The 16,570-nt window shown below is 40.1% G+C and overlaps 1 protein-coding gene across 2 annotated transcripts in view; it reads right to left on the minus strand.

Annotated features, from left to right (window-relative positions):
- ARHGAP18 (Rho GTPase activating protein 18) overlaps positions 1–16,570 on the minus strand; it is a 65,523-nt gene that overhangs the window by 24,744 nt on the left and 24,209 nt on the right. For both annotated transcript variants that reach the window (XM_035538987.2, XM_050710033.1), the window contains exons 2-5: positions 12,577–12,776; positions 10,229–10,464; positions 7,855–7,927; positions 931–1,100 (exon numbers count right to left, since the gene is read on the minus strand). In XM_035538987.2, the coding sequence (XP_035394880.1) occupies positions 931–1,100; positions 7,855–7,927; positions 10,229–10,464; positions 12,577–12,776 (679 nt within the window). The remainder of the gene's footprint in view (positions 1–930; positions 1,101–7,854; positions 7,928–10,228; positions 10,465–12,576; positions 12,777–16,570) is intronic.

Consider the following 16,570-nt stretch of genomic DNA (forward strand, 5'->3'; position numbering starts at 1 on the left):
TATAAGCTGCATTACAGAAACGTGACTCAAACACTTCAGAACCTATTTCTAAATAGCCGTTAGTGTCTGGTTTATAATGTTTAAACTAGGATACAAGGGGTAATTACTACTCAAAGAACTGCATATGTCTTTATCTAAATTAAGTGTTTAAAGAACTGTGAAACATTATTACTTCAGTGACTACATTTACTCAGATATGTTTGGATACGCTGTGAGCCAAAAGAGATGGTTTTTGCAGGAGTCACCAGTTTACAGGTCACATGTAACTTCATGCTCATGAACTGTTAGGCAAAGAGAGGTCCATAAAGAGATGCCTGAAGATCACTGACAGAACACCTTGGAGGATCTTCCCTAGTATCCATTTTGATTCTTTCTGAATTAGCCTTTTGTTTGAGGTGGGAAGCAAAACAGCACGAAGTAATCCTTAGCTTCCCGCCACTTCACTTTAGACTTCTATAGACCATTCTGCTCTTCATTTTCATCCCTCACCTATCTGCATTGGATAACTACACAAGTTTTCCACAAGCATCCACTAATCCTTTTCAGAAGATGACAGATATTACTACTACAGAGATAAAGCATCTCACCTCAGATAACAGGTAAAGGGTCTGTAAACGAATGAACTAAGGACACAGTTTGTGTACAACTAAGCCACTATTCCAGCTTAATATTACGAGTCAGTTATTGTGTACACAAAGTGGGTTTTCCTAGAACAACAATGACATAAATAGGCATAAAAGTTGTAATTTCCATGTTATTGAGAATACTGTTCCCAAAAATGAGTTATCTTGAGAAGGTTTATCCCCATAGAGCTCCGTCCAACAATATTCTTTTAAACCTAATTCACCCAGTATCAGATAAATACCATCCAACCAATACCACCCAACTAGTGAAAACAAACAATGAGAGCAATAAATAGGAAACATGTACCAGGGGAAGAGTGTCACCACCTCCACCTTTGCACATTTTGCCTACTGAGCTGTCTTTGGTATTAGCTGCCTGTTCTGCAAAGGGTATCTCCAAATTGATGTCAGTTTCTGAAAATGGCATGTCTTGAGGTGGGGTCTTCTGCTCATTAGTTCCAACACTGAACTTAGGACCTGAAAACAAAGTAGAAAAAAAAATAATCAACAGCAGCAGGGTTGAGCATCACTCATTGCATGAGTAAGCATTTTAAAACATGGAAATTAATCCTGTGCAAGGGATAAACTTTCTAGTTACAAATATACTGACTTCCGCATTTTTTTCCAGCTGAAAATTTGGCTTCTTACAAGGTTCCATCTCTTATAGTTTTTTTTCTAGAATAATTCTGCCAAAGCATGGAGTGTTCTCGTATTTTTCTATTATGAAAAGATTAAGAAATCTACCTCAAATAAACAGCAGATTACCAGGATCTTCCAGAGCCAAATGGCTCTGGCATCAGAAGTTTCTTGCCATCGCTTTCCATCCTCAAACACTGCAATATCATGCAAACAAAACAGCTTATTTTTTTTTCTGCTGTCACAATTTCAGAAGCAAAAACACCACGTTTATTCTACAATCCAAAATGTTAACATCACAAAATCACAGAATGTTTGAGGCGGGAAAGGAACCTCTGGAGGTCATCTGGTCCAAACCCCTACTCAAGCATAGTCACCTATAGCCACTTGCCCAGGACCATCTTTTGAAGATCTCCAAGGAGGGAGACTCCACAGCCTCTCTGGTCAACCTGTGCCATTGCTGATATTTAGACAGAACCTCCTGTGTTCCAGTTTGTGCCTGCTGCCTCTTGGCTGTGGGCAGCACTCAAAAGAGCATGGCTCTGTCCTCTTTGTACCCTCACTTCAATTATTCATAAACGTTGATAAAATCCCACTGAGCCTTCTCCTCTTGAGGCTAAACAGTCCCAGCTCTCTCAGCCTTTCCTCATAGGAGAGGCGCTTCAGACCTTTCATCATCTTCATGGTCCTTCATTGGACTCTCTCCAGTATGCCCATGTCCCTCTTGTACTGGGGAGCCCAAAACTGGACACAATCCTCCAGGTGTGGCCTCGCCAGTGCTGAACAGAAGAGGTAAAAGATAACCTCCCTTGACCTGCTGGCAACACTCCTCCTAATGCAGCCCAGGATACCGTTAGTCTTCTTTGACACGAGAGCAAATTACTGGCTCATGTTTCAACTTGGTGTCCACCAGGACCCTCAGGTCCCTTTCTGCTGAGCTGCTTTCCTGCTTGGTGGCACCCAGCATGGTGCCTGGCGTTGTTCCTCCCCAGTTGCTGGACTTTGCATTTCCCCTTACTGAACTTCACAAGGTTCCGGTCAGACCATTTCTCCAGCCTGTCAAGACCCCTCCACACGGCAGTACGTTCCTCTAGTGTAACAGCCACTCCCCCCAGTTTTGTGTCATCTGCAAACTTGCTAAGGGTACACTCTTCCCATCATTCAGATTATTACTGAAGATGTTACGTGGGACTGGAGTATTAACCCCTGGAGTCAACTTACTCCTGCTATTGACTGACTCCCAACTAGATTTTGTGCCACTGCCCACCACCTGTTCTGCAAACAGATCCCTGGGCCTAGCCATTCAGCCAGCTTCCAATCCACCTCAATGCCTGCTTAACCAGCCCATGCATCTGCGAGTAACGTCTGGGAATAGTGCGCACTACACAGATCACGTTGTTGTCCTGACATTCCTGTCCTCACCTCAGTCTGAAGAGTCTAGGTTCCTCAAATCTGTCTTGACATGCTTCATGATACAGGGAAGGACTCAGTACAGAACAAGCACCTTACTTCTCTTTCTTTGTTCTTTATACACCAGTTAAACAATAGACAATTCGGAATATTTTTTGCTTAAAAAAAAAATGAAAAAAAGAAAAACAGGAGAAAAAATCTGGAGAGGCAGTTCTGCTTTTAGAAAAAGAAGTGTACTTTGACACACGAAATCAACCATAGATTTTCAGTCCAAAGTTAAAAGATACTGGGATAGAAGCAAAAAGGAAATTATACTGTAAATAATTTAATACACAGCACCAAAGATAATGTAGCCAGATAAAGATTCTGATCTCTTCAGCATTCCTTGTGATGTACTATTTCTTAATGGATACAGCCAGGACTAGGTTATTCCTACAAGACTTTCCAAATACCTTGATGTATTTGTGTTTGAATTCAAATTTCCTAAAACCAGAGCAAATATAAGCAAATTAATACTGCTCATTTCAATGGGACCATGATTCTGCCACTAACTCCTACCCACAGGAGACTGCAGTCTATTCAAAGACAACATGCAATAAGCACAGAAAAACTGGGAGGAAAACAGACATGAGTTGAGAAGAACCATCAGCAGTGTATATTCTTCTGTATATGAATATGGTGTAACATAACAGACTAATTTCTTTACATCACCGTGGGAAATTTTTGCATGTCCTGGAATAACCATGCTAAACAAGGCCAGAAAATCTCCCAGAGAATAGTTACAGCTGCAGCAACATTTGACCTTGAAGCAGGAGAAAGGCTGTGCTTGGGCTGATTAAGGGAGAAGGTATCAGGGAAGTGCTGCCCTACACTGATACTTCCAGGGGCCTGATAAAAAGCTGAGCTGCAAACATACAACCCAAATAACATATAAAGCGTTAATTTAACACAAAAAAAAAAATATAGCAACTTGATTTTTTCTTCTGAACTGTATCTCTGTCTAATTGAAAGACAACACATAAGACAAGACTAGTCACTGCTGTGCTTCAGTGAATCCTGAAAGTTACCTCCATCTGCTACGGAAAAACTCAGGGGTTCTGATAGAAAGGCAAATGGCCAAAGCCACCAATAGCCACTACCTGGCAGGGCACAATGTTTAATGCAGCCACTCCCACTTCAATTTAATTGATCTGGAGCTAAGACAATTCCAGAAAGAAGAGAGATGGATTTGAGTTAAGGTGTTTGACTCTACTTACAGCCAAGCAATATTATAAGAAATAGAATAAAACACTTCTGAAATGAACCTGTTGTGGATTTCCAGTTTGTCTTTTCACAGTGGCATCTGCTCACTCTCAATAGACCCTGAAAGACTCCTGAGGCATACACTGCAGATTAAGCTGATCCTGAAACTAGAGCCGCTGCTTTCAGCAAATAGATACATGAGACCTCAGGAACCAAACATATCCAAGGTCAAACTCTTCTCTGGCTTCGATTTCTGGCCTCCATGTCCGTATGCCTACATATATCATGTAAGCTGTTTAATGCAGCTGTACCGAAGGAAAACAGTTCACTGTCACCCCAAGACATCTACCAAGCTATTGTTGCATGTACATGACCTACATACTTCCTACCAGCATGGGACAGATCTGATGTTAACAAACAATAAAGTGGTAGCTCCTATTTCAGATCTCTGGTCATACTAGGCACTGTCTAAAGCAGATGTCTTGGTAATGGTGTGTACATTTTAGAAGTCTGACTGCTTCTGTTGCAGGGAGTTTCCTCTTTATTGTACAGCCTTGTTCCCGTTGTTGTGCATTTATTAACTAGGAAGCAGCTGTACGAGGAAGCAGCTTCAGTGTTCTGTCAACCTGCCAACTGCATGCAGCATTTCATGAGAAATGCAAATGTGATACAGAAAACATAAATATTGTCTATGAGGATGTGGTGGCCATATTTTAAATTAGCCCTATACTCTTTCCCCGGTTCAAAGCGCTATTTTAAAGATCCCATACAATGAAGGGAATTCTTCAGGAGTGGGCTGGGGAGTTGGGTTTGGGGTTTCTTTTTAATGGGACATGAAAACATTAGAAGTGTCAACCTTGTTATTTCCTTGTTTTGCTAGAGAATGCTAGAGTATAGAGTAGCCATACTATACTATACTAAGCTATACTCATAAAGCTCATATACTCATAAAGCTATACTCATAGATCTTAATTGATAATTGGAAATGTAGAATGGCTGGGTTTTTTTAACTGACAAAACATCTACTTATAATGCTAATTTATAGCTGACTTTTAAGTAGAGAATATATGTTTGTAATCTTTTCACTAGCACTTTATCACTCCAGCCATATATTCTTTATCATGTAAAATGAAAAGCAGAAACAAACTCAGTTAAAAAAATACAACCACATTTCAGTCTTTTTTCCTATCAAGAAGCAAGTATTACAGCTCTTTTCCCTCATGTTACACCTACTACGTTAAATTCTTTCATCCATTTGCCACATCATTAAGCTTTGAGCTTGCCCTTATACACAGGTTTTATCTAACATTCTTCCCTTGCCGCTAACCCACTGCGTTTAGGAGGACAACTAGAGTCCCACAGTAAACTGACTTTTGCTGTTCCCCTATTTAAGCTAATGAGTATTTAGCTTTACATCTGTTTATTCTTTGCTTTTTATTTCTTGAGATGTTTCAGCCACATGGATATTTATTCCTTTTCACAAGCATCCAAAGAGAATTGTATTTTTTCTTTTGTAGCTGTTGAACATATTGCTAGCTTTTCATGATTTCAGTGAGTGTTATGGATTGTTAAAATGATAACATATTTTGTCAGCTTAATACACAATTCTAGATTTTCTTTTTTTTTTCTTGCAGATATTTCCTGTACCTACAGGAAACAAAGAAACATCAGAGCTAATAAGTAAGGGTCCTTCCAAAAAAACTCAAATATGCAGCTATTAACAGAAGAAACATAGGAACTTATTAAATCATTGCGTTTGATCAGGATCAGACAGAAGAGAATGAAAACATAATGGTTTTGTAGTATCCTCCGAGTCTGCTTACATTATTCAGACAAGAAAAAAGGTGTGTCAGACAGGCAAGAAAGGAGGAATGAGCACAGGTTCACACAACTCATGTACGCTCATTCTGTCAGAAGCACTTGAGAATGCCGCATTCAAGTACTAAATTAGAAGCAGAGTCATCACCTTTGGAGAAGGGCCAAAGAGCCTTCATTCACTCCAACAGTTTTAAGAAATCCAACAAAATCTCCATTTAAGCTCTGAAATTTCTTATGTCTGAGATGGTGTTCACATTTTTCAGGTGAAACTGAAAAATTTTCTTTGAAACTGAAAAATTTTCTATTTCTTTGTTAAAGAGGGTTTCCATTTTAATATAACGCATTTGGATTTATATTTCATAAGTATTTAGCATCTCTGAAATATCAAGCACTGTTTACTTTTTGCCTTAAATTCATTCACTGTTTGTATAACACTAATTAGCCCATCATTCTGGAGGAAAGATCACAGCACAGCAGTGAAACAGGTGCAGCGCTTTTAACGCTACTAAACTTGGATGTTTTTTTCTTCCTGCTCTAATCTTGGGAGCAGAGCCCACTTTAGCACGTTGACAGGAGCAGAAGTTTATCAGGATGGAAGAAGGCTGCATTTGCCATCCACATCACAATCTGTGCTGTGGAGAGTTAGCATATGGGATTTGCCTTTCAGAATTTCCCATTTCTGCAGGGTTCATCAGGGCCACTGGAAAAAAAGAACCAGATGTGATAAAAACTCGGTAATAATTGCTTGGTAGTTTTCCAGCTCTGAGTCCTACAGTGCAGTTTATTGACACAAGCACCAGGCATCTCTTCCTTCCCTTCTGCTGAACCAGCAGCCTGGCAGTCTTCCCAGGTTTTTTTTTTTTTTTGCAGTTCTTATTCCAGTGAGGTTTGCTGAGAGTGAGGAAGGGAAGGATTAACAACACTTCTGGAAACGCACAGTTTTAGTGATATTCAGAACTGTTTTATATTCATCTCTCCCAATTCAACTTCTAAGCATATCCTGTATTGTTTGTTACTGTTTTTTTAAGTTTAATCCTAAAGCAATTATTTTTTTCCAGAAAACTACAGGTCAGTATTCTAAAAGTGGAGCACGAGTTTATTTGGTGGCTTAATTACAGATAAGTAACTTGTGTTAGGTAACTTGATCTACCTGCCTGCCTATTTAAGGAGACTGCAGGGTCCCGTATGATACCTACATGCTATCCAGTCTCCCAGAAGAAAAAAAAAAAAAAAAAGACATATAAACAATGCAGAAAAGCAATTAAGTATCTTAAAGCTTAAATGGCTGCCAGCTAATGTGTTGATTACAGCAAAACGTATGATGGTAGAGCAATATAGTGCTATCCCAGCTCAAAGATGTGGGTAAGATACAGGGCAACATGTTTTTGTTTTTTGTATTGGCACTGAAGAACAGCACAAAGCTTTGTCAAAAGTCTTTCATCAAAATTCATACCCTCAAAACAGAAACTATGGATTCAGCCAAGGACTTCTGTTATGCTCTGTCCTACATGGCAGTGCGAGGGAGGGGGAAGTTCTGCGGGTCTTCCATGGGTACTGCACTACTCATGCATAATCACATGCTGTTGAACCAGCCCAGTCCTACACAGACAGAATGCTAATTCCTTTACATTTTCCTTAAAAAGGTAAACAGCTTTTTTCTTCTGTTTTTCCTTCATTTTGAGCTGCAGACATATAGCCAGTTCTCGCCTTTATTGTGTATTTATAGTCCATTTGTTTTTGCTCTCTTGTATGCACTGATGAGCTTATGTATAATAGTGCTTCATTTCCTGTACTGTACAGTAGAGATAATTCAGAAGGGATAAATTAAGGATCAGGAAAGACCTAAGCATAAGCTATGGGAGGAGAATTCTCCCAGATGACTTCATTATAAGATGATCACTGGTAAAAAACAAGGTTTCCCAGATGGCTCAAGACACAACCTACAGCCACACTTAAAAACTTTACAAGTGCACAACAACACAGGCTAGACCAGGTTTTCTCATACGAATTTAATTTTACTTTGCTGAAAATTTACTTGAAATACGGACCTACGTAGTAGTTTGTGAAACTGAAAGAGTACGAACAGAAGAGGAAAAAAATCCACAAGATTTCTGTCTGGCATTACCTTTTGTTTCATCCTGTGTTCCACTTCTGTTTTCAGTTGTTCTTACAGCTGAGGGTTCATTTTCATCACAGACCTAAGAAAGGAACAATAAATATAAATATGCATGCCTATAAAGACCAAATATGTGGTTGTAGAAACTCCTTTGACTCTGTGCAGGATTAAGATACATACTCCTGCAATCCAAGAATATGCAGAAGCACATCTGTGTGTTTCAGTTGAAATCCTTTTGACAAAGTCTAAGGGATTTCAGTCTAAGATCTGAAATCTAGGTAATTAAGACAGCGGTAATTAAGTCCATTCCCCCTCTTCCTAAAATTATAAGTGGGTATAAGACTTAATTTTCCAGTGTTGCAAGGGATAAGAACATGTAGTCTTTGACCTGAAGCCATAGTTTGCTGGAAAGGCAATATGACTGCTCAGAAAATTATTACTGTTCCACGTATAAGTAGAAATAGACTGGGAAACACACAAATAAGCAGACTGGGAAACTGTCAAGGTACCAAAAGTCTAGCTTCTCTTTGGCAGGAATATGGCAGGAAACAGCAGAAACATCACAATACTGCCTATTGTTTTACCTTTCCTCCTGCCTTCCCCCAGGTGAAGGGAGGTTGCAGGATTTTCAGAGACTATTATTAAACTGGAATGACTTCATACAGCTGTAGATGGCTTCAGTCCTTTTTTGTTACAGAAAAAGCTTTTTAATGATGGGAGAGTGATAAAGTTCTGAAACAAGTTACCTAGGGAGGTTGTACAAAGTATCTCACTACAGGCTTTCTGTGACAGGTTAGATAAATAAGGACAAGCAAGGATTTCATAATAATTACCTTGCTTTGAAGAAAGGAATGCAGCATAGGTTTGAGGGCCTAGATTTACATTATTTTATTGCAGTCAGGAAGAGAAGTTTAGAAGGATTTTTTATTTTATTTTTTACTTATTTCTATATTTAATCAATATCCTGACCTATTGTGTACATCTTACATGGCTACGATCATCTGTTTGCATTACTTCTCTTTGATATCATCAATATCAAAACATGCAGCTTAAAAGAAAAAGAAGTCTACAGAACACTGTAACATATGATTCTGAGACATTACAATATGTAGTTTAAAAAGGAACATGAGTATTTCTTGTACTTGGCTGAAATAACATACTTGAAAGGGAAATTATACTGCTTTAAGCTATATGATGTTTTACCTAAATTGCTCTTCTATTTGATCTTGTAATTTTTAGGTGTAGTCAATTCTAAAACAAATCCTGGAAATCTTGTATGGAGTTACTATCTCTTCTGTAACCACATGCAAAGCAGAACAGCAAAAGGGAAGTTTTGCCTCCAGAATACACATTTGAGCTTACAAACATCCCCCGCTACATTTCACCTTTGCTGAATTTGAAAGGAGCTGCCCAAGGAGAGGAAGCAGTTGGGGGAGGGTGGAAATTAACTCCTCTCAGAATCCACCATGCTTCCCCTGCCACTGTGATGCATGCTACATGGCAGCAGCAGGAGAAAGAATGAGAGATGGGGCTGGGATCTGGTAAACTAGCGGTGTACTGCCATCCAGCCCATTTCTCCTCGCAGCTGAAGATCCAGTTGCTTTGAGGGGAGTAGAGAGAACAGACATGCTTCTCTGCAGAAGAGGAATTCTAATTATAGTCTCTGTTTCCCTCCTTCCCCTTTCCTGCATGAGGAGCTCCTCTGTTCATTAAACCACAAGGGGAAATGAGTCTCTTCAGGACCTGTCAGAGCAACTCACCACTTGCAGTTTAATGACATAGAGGGGCCCTGGGAGTTAGTATAGGGGTCTAGCCCCCAAAATAATAAGCATAAATGCCTAGCCAAAGAAAAAAAAAAAAAAGATGAGGTTAGGCTGATGTCACTTTATTTCCTCTTTTTAAAAAAAAAGAAAAAAAAGAAAAAAAGAAAAAAACAAGCAAACAAGTACACCAGTAAATACAAGCCATATTGTCCCCTATGTGGCAGACCTCTCAGAATGACTGTAGGCATTACCACCTGAAGTGTAGGCTTCTGTTTGTTCTTTGGGTGATTGTTGTCATGATTTTTGTGCCTTGGTTAAAACTAAATCCAAGCAGTTTCGTGACCACAGAGTTTTTGTTTTATCTATCCCCTTTGAGTAACAAAAGACCAACATACATACTCATTTCTACGTACTAACATTGCTTAATGCAATGTCAACTCTGGACCAATGCTATTCCCATAATTGCAGTAAGAATTTCCCTTGGAAACTGGTAAAAAGTTACACACAAATCTTCTGGAAATAGCCCTTTTGTGTCTCTGTCTCCCTCTCCTCTCCTCCCACCCCTACCTGTCCCTGTCTCCTCTCTGTCAGCATCGAAGAAATGACAGCCAGGAACTTACTTTTTCCTTTGGGTCGCTTTGTAGCCTGAAGATATCTCTGACATCGGGAATCTGGTGGTGTTTGTTCTTTTTCCTCAAGGTTTGTGTGACAGTCTCTACTCGCTTTTCTACTGCTGCCTTCTGGGTTCGGGTCAATGTGGACAGGAACACCATGCTTTCTTGGGAATCACCCGTGCTCTCACCAAACAGATTGGACAGACCTGCTTCCTTCAGCCATTCTTCTTCTAGTTCTCCCTCTGAGCCAGGCAAAGAGAAAACAGCGTAAATGTTGGCTTTCCAGTATTGTTAAGCACAGTAGATTATGATGACGTGATATAGCTACTGCAGTTCACAGGGAAAGGTCCACAGGAATACACAATATAGGACAATTCTTTACACTATCATGACCTGGAAAAAAGCTGTTGTTTGTAAAGTGCTTCAAAAGGGTTAACATATCATATCAAGGCCTTTAAAATGGTTAATCCAATACAGATTGCCATGGGACAATTTTTATCATAACTGATAGCACTTCTATTAAATCATATACCATTTTACAAATGTTACCTAGATACAAATGTGTATGGGAAAGCCTGAAAGCCTCTGATCATTGCTGCTTCATTGATTTTTAGGTCAAACCTCAATCTTTTTAGCTCCTTTACTGACATGGTTCTGCCCAGTTTTCTCAATACATTAATCCTACAGCTCTCCACTAGCTCAATTTAATGAAGGACAAACCAGGTTACAGGAGTCACCTTAATGCTATTTTTTAATCAGTTCTTACGACATGGTCTCCAGACTGCTGACAGCCCATAAAATGATTGTTGCTTTAGTCTTACAGTTGGTAAGGCATCCTTCCTTGACAGATCACTGCACATGAAGGAGGAGAAAGCCACTAAATACTGTCACCTATGGCAAAACTTCCACTTCTGAAATCAGTATGTCTCTAATGATACTTTTTTTAAAAAAAATATTGACATTAAGTTCTGTCAGTAGCAGTCTAGTTTGTGCTGAATGCCAATAACCCTCTCAAACTTTCAAGCAACATTTCAACGTATAAGCTATCTAAAACTGCTCCTAAGCAGTCCTGTCAACTTCACTATTGACTGCAGTTTCACTATTGACTGCAGTTTCCCTCAGTGCCCAGTCCAAGGGGGCATATGAGTATTAACAGTGTTCAGAAAACAGATACAAAATTTTAAGTATGAATTTTGCAATGGCTGTGCCACCAAATCCTGACTCTCTAACAAAACTCTTGCAGATTTTGGTATTAGGGCTAAGAAAGGAGGTCTATGCCTATTCTCCAGAGCAGACCTGAGCAAGGCATACCTTGTCTCTCCCCTGCCTTGTCTTTGCATGGCTGTGTCTCAAGTGAGCCCCCTGCCTGGCCAGCCCGTGGGCCAGATGCAGTGTCTCACACATTCAGGAGCACTCATTCAAATGAGGTGCTGCACATAAAGCAAGGTGTGCAGCACAGCAACATCTGTTCAAGCTCATCAACTCAGCTGAGCTGAGTTTGGCTTCATGCTTGGGCTTCATGCCTGGGCTTCGTGCCAGCACTGCCAGATTCAGCAGCTGGAGCTGGAGGTAACTAGGGGAAGAAGGCTATATACAAGCAAAAAGGAAACACTGGGTTTTGGAGTGCAGAGCCTGAAGGCACATCAGCATCACTGAGCTGGAGTAAGAAAAGAGACTCATATACTGTAGAACAAGCTCTGCTGGGGCCATACCAAAATGCCAAGCTCACCATTTTAATTTATTGAGTCTGTGGGCCTCTTGTAAGAATCAGAGGGGCAGATACTGCAGCGTTAAAAAAGAATCTTTTTGAGAGAAAAGTGGGATTAAGGATGTTACTTCTCTTCTGTCTGATATGACAAGAAAAATAAGGAAATTGCCCAACTTATTCTAAGATCATGCCCTCAGGAATGATGCTTCGGAGACACAAAAACAATACAACTGAACATCCAAGACAGTTAAAAGTTTAGAAGTTACTCACTAAACTTAAACAGTTAATCATTGGCTTGTGTTCTCAAGCCTGAGGTTTCAATCCACAAGAGCTACAATAACAAACAACTTACACAAAGTAAACTGCAAAATAAGCTTTATGATTACAGGCACCTTTCTCATTTTCTGCAAATACTGTTTAAAGTAAAACCAGTCTTTTACTTATTTCTGATACAGTTCTCTTTCAGTGCACTGTCTATTTCTGGTGTTATATATCAGAGGCAACTAAATATTCAACAGTGCATGTTTAACAGAGCCCCTTTTTTTCATCTAAATGTGTTTGGTAGGTGTCATCTCTTGAAATAACACTTAAAGAAAATCCCTATATCAGCACACTGGTAATCATTCACAACAATATTTTTCATTACCATCTGGCTCTTTCACTACAAGTGCTTCTCGTTCCTCATGATTATTTCTTCTGGTTTCATGGATGTTTTCAACTTCCTTCCAATAGTCATCCAAAGACAGTTCATCCAAGGAGTCCTGGGAACCTGAGCGGTCAAATGACGCTCCATCCGGGATCTTCTTGGAATTGTCATGGTTCATTGTATACTGGCCAGAACGGCGGCTATTAACATAAAACCGAAAGCAATTCTTTGTTAGTATTTTAAAATACAGGATATATTAATACCTCTGAAGGCAGTTAGTGACGAACTATGTCAAAGTATCAAAGCAAGCTACTGTCAACAAGCAAACCAAGATATTTAAAATTACTTTCAATATCTAGAATATATTTTTAATTTAACATTTCTGCTATACATATCCCCCAGTCTGGAATGGCACAGGAGTCTGTTTAAAGAAGAAATAACAATTCCAAGTTCTGGTAATCCTACTTACATCAAATCTCTAATTCAACTTGCAACAGTCAGTTCCACTGACTTCGTGGTATGTATTTTCCCAGCACAACTGGTCATGAAGAATTTTTGAAAAGCACTTTTCTTCACGAATAAGTTCTTATAGCTTGACAATACCCCTAGGTTTTGCTTTGCTTTCCTACTTCTATTGTCTTTTTTTTTTTTCGTGTTTAGTCTGCTATCTATGACCTTAATTATAAGCGTGAAAGGACAAAGTTGAACTACTAAAGTTATGGTTTGTGAACTGGTGAGTCTAAATGTCTGATCAAGGTCACTCTTTCTTTCTTTCTATCTTGCTTCCCCTTTGACTGAAAGTCTACCATTTTTATAGTTTGATGTTACCAGTTTTCAGTACACCCTGCAAAATGTACCTTCAAAAAGCAAACTTTCATCTTAAGTACAGCTACCATTAGAAAAAAGAAACCAACAAGCTGAAACCTCTAGGTCTAATCTTGACCCCATTAAGCCATGGCCAAAATTACCAGGGGTCCAGCAAAGAACTCATCTTAAAAAGTGCAAAGATTGTTATGACGTAACCGAAGCTGCAGGTCATCCCTACAGTCAGATATACCAAAACAGAAGCCACAAACTGATTCATAGTATCATAAAGAACATGTGGATTACAGGACTAGCAACCTCACCTAACTTCAAAATTGGTCCTACTCTGAGTGGAGGCAGACTGGACCAGATGACCTCCAGCAGTCCTTTCTAAACTAAGGTACTACACTACTATGCCAGTATATCCAAATTTTTCCTTGTATTAAAAAATACTAAGTCCTTAACACTTCAGGAACAGCTTCAGATGTATTTCATGCGTGAATTCGTCTCCGTATTTAAAAAAAAAAGCAGGGTTATGTTTGGGGTTAAGTAATAAATATCTGTTATCCCAAGAGAAAAACACAGCAAAGATCAAGCTTTGTACATTTATTGCAATGTAAACCCAGTAAAGTAAGAAGCCCTACCTTCCCATTTGGGTGACTTTGCAAGTTTATCTAGAATTAAAACAAAAGCACCTAGTCCCTACGCTTTATCTTGGGACAACTGACCCTTTTTAGTTACCCCTAAGTTAAAAAAACATACCTTTCTCTCTGAAGATAAGCCCCTTGTATGTCCAGCTCACAGATCCTTTCACACCATATGTGCTTGATTCTCTGATAAGAAATACTAACTATATGGACTTTGCCTTTAAAGGTAAAGAGCCTTATGGAACCACTATCAGCTTCCACCCGCCCTGCCTCTCTGCTCCAGATACAAGTTAATAAATGACAATGAATTACGAAGATAATATGCACCCCAACACCATTCTGGATCCTGTCCTTACACGAATGCCCAAGAAAAAATATATAAAGGACCATTAGGCTTGTGCCCCAATGGCAATAACAACGCCTTGCAGTGCGTGCTGCCCGGTAAGTACAATTTCTCCGTGCAGCTAACTTGGTCCTTAACCCTTTCCTTACAGACATGTCCTGTTTCTGATCTGGGCTGCTTGTGAATCCAACAGCAATTATGTAAAATGATGGGCATGGAGCTACGTCAGAAGCATCCTCAGAAGCCAGAGCAGGGGCACTGCAGCCGCTCGGAAAGCTGGCTGGGCTTTCAGGCATGGTTCAGGCCTCCTGCCTCAGACAGCCAAAGGTGCTGGATCCTTCCCAGGAGCAGACTCTGTACACTTGAACTGCTGAGAAAGGGAGGTCAGATTGCAGCTTATCATCTCACTCCGGTCAACCATTCAAAGCTGCTTGGCAGGTTTTTGGTGGCCTTTCACCTTTGGAACAACCTGCTCTGGCTGACCCACCTCTGCTGAAATTTAACCACCGCTGAGCACCATGCAAAAGGGAAAGTCAACAGACAGGATATGGTAAAAGCATGCACTTTTGGGGGACTCTGCCAATTTGAGGTGAGATCATCTGCAGCAGGCTGCTGCTCTAGGCCACACATCCACGGAAATGCTCATCCTGTCCTTCCAGAAAAGAAAGCTCCTTAGCTTCCCCAGATTAAATCACACCTCAGAGAAGAGAAGACTGTGCCCTGAAATGCACAGCTGGCATCTTGCACAAAGACTCAAGGCCATCTTCAGGGTCCTGTGAGAATTTGCTGCACATCAAAAACACTCCCTTAATCCTCAGAGACTGCACCCTCCAATGACAGCTCCCAGGTTTGCTCTAGCTGAACAAACGTAGGCTCCTTTTCTTCTAAGGCTCTCCACAGCCCGACCTCTCCATCTCCCGTTGATGAATCAAGCACAGCACCTCCCAGCTTTGCACAGGCCATAATGCCGCCCGGCACTGTGAAAGCCATCACCAAGAAGCACGTGAGCAACCAGGAAAACCTCCCGAGAAATGCCTGCACAGAAACGTCACTGCTCTGCTACGAATCTCTCCTCCACCTTCCATTTTGCTTTCAGGCCTACTAAAGCTATTGGGCCAGAGGCGGCAGCGCTTGGGCTGTTCAGGAGCTGAGGCCACAGATCGTCACGCTGCTCACACCCTCCTCACTCCTCCTTTTTATTGCCTGATCTGACGCTATCAACCTGCTAGCTCCAATTTCTGTTTAGATGGCAAACCCTTTTAAAGCCATCTTCTTGTTCTGCATGTCTCCACACCCACAATTAACATTTCTACGGGCCAGGACATAAATAGGCTCACGTTGCGAAAGACAATTGCTAAAACTTCAGCTGATAAAGTAGGTCAGATCTTCATACACTTCCGCTTGGTTCCAGTTTCTTTGCATGTCCTTCAAGAGAAGGATGCCGGTGAAGCAGTGTTTGGTGCGTAATCTGCACGGCAGTGGTGCCAGGCATCCTCGTCCCTGCCTGTCCTATAACCTCTGGGCAAAATAAGGCACAACCAAGAGAAAGAGCCATTGAGAATAATGAGCACAACCTTGATATCATACGGTTGGCATAAAGGAAAAAGACACACACACACACACAAAAAAGGCACGATAAAGGTTGTCAATTAAGATTTTCATTTTTACATGTCTATTGACAAGACCAAAACATGGGACTTCCAATGATACCTTCCAATAAATTCAATCCTTTTTTCAAAAATATGCTTAGCAAGCACTAGTTGCATATCCAAAAATAAAAACACATAGGTGGGAACAAGTTACATTCAAGAAAAAAAGAGAAGGGGAAAAGCAATCAGTCTTAGTAATAAGATTCTAAAGAACCTAGAAGAGAGACACGTTTAAAAAAAAAATATTTCATCCCACATTCACAGCAAGATTCATAAAATATCAAGCTTGAAAAATTATCAGTGGGAAATAAATGCAGTCCATTAAAAAAAAAATTCAGCTATTACTGTGGTTGCAGGAAATATGTCACTTCTCCAGTATGTCCTGAGGCTTTCAGTTGTTCAGCTTTTCTGTTTAAAATTTGAAGAACACTGCTGCTTTTCACAAGTACTTTCAAGGAAATCTCTTTTCTTCCCCCCAGAAAATGTAAACCTCTGCTAATAAACACAGTCACTTAAAATAATTTTCAAACATATTTAGCATTCCAGATTAC

This window comes from Cygnus atratus, chromosome 3 (assembly GCF_013377495.2).
Source record: "Cygnus atratus isolate AKBS03 ecotype Queensland, Australia chromosome 3, CAtr_DNAZoo_HiC_assembly, whole genome shotgun sequence".
In the NCBI taxonomy this organism is placed as follows: domain Eukaryota; kingdom Metazoa; phylum Chordata; class Aves; order Anseriformes; family Anatidae; genus Cygnus; species Cygnus atratus.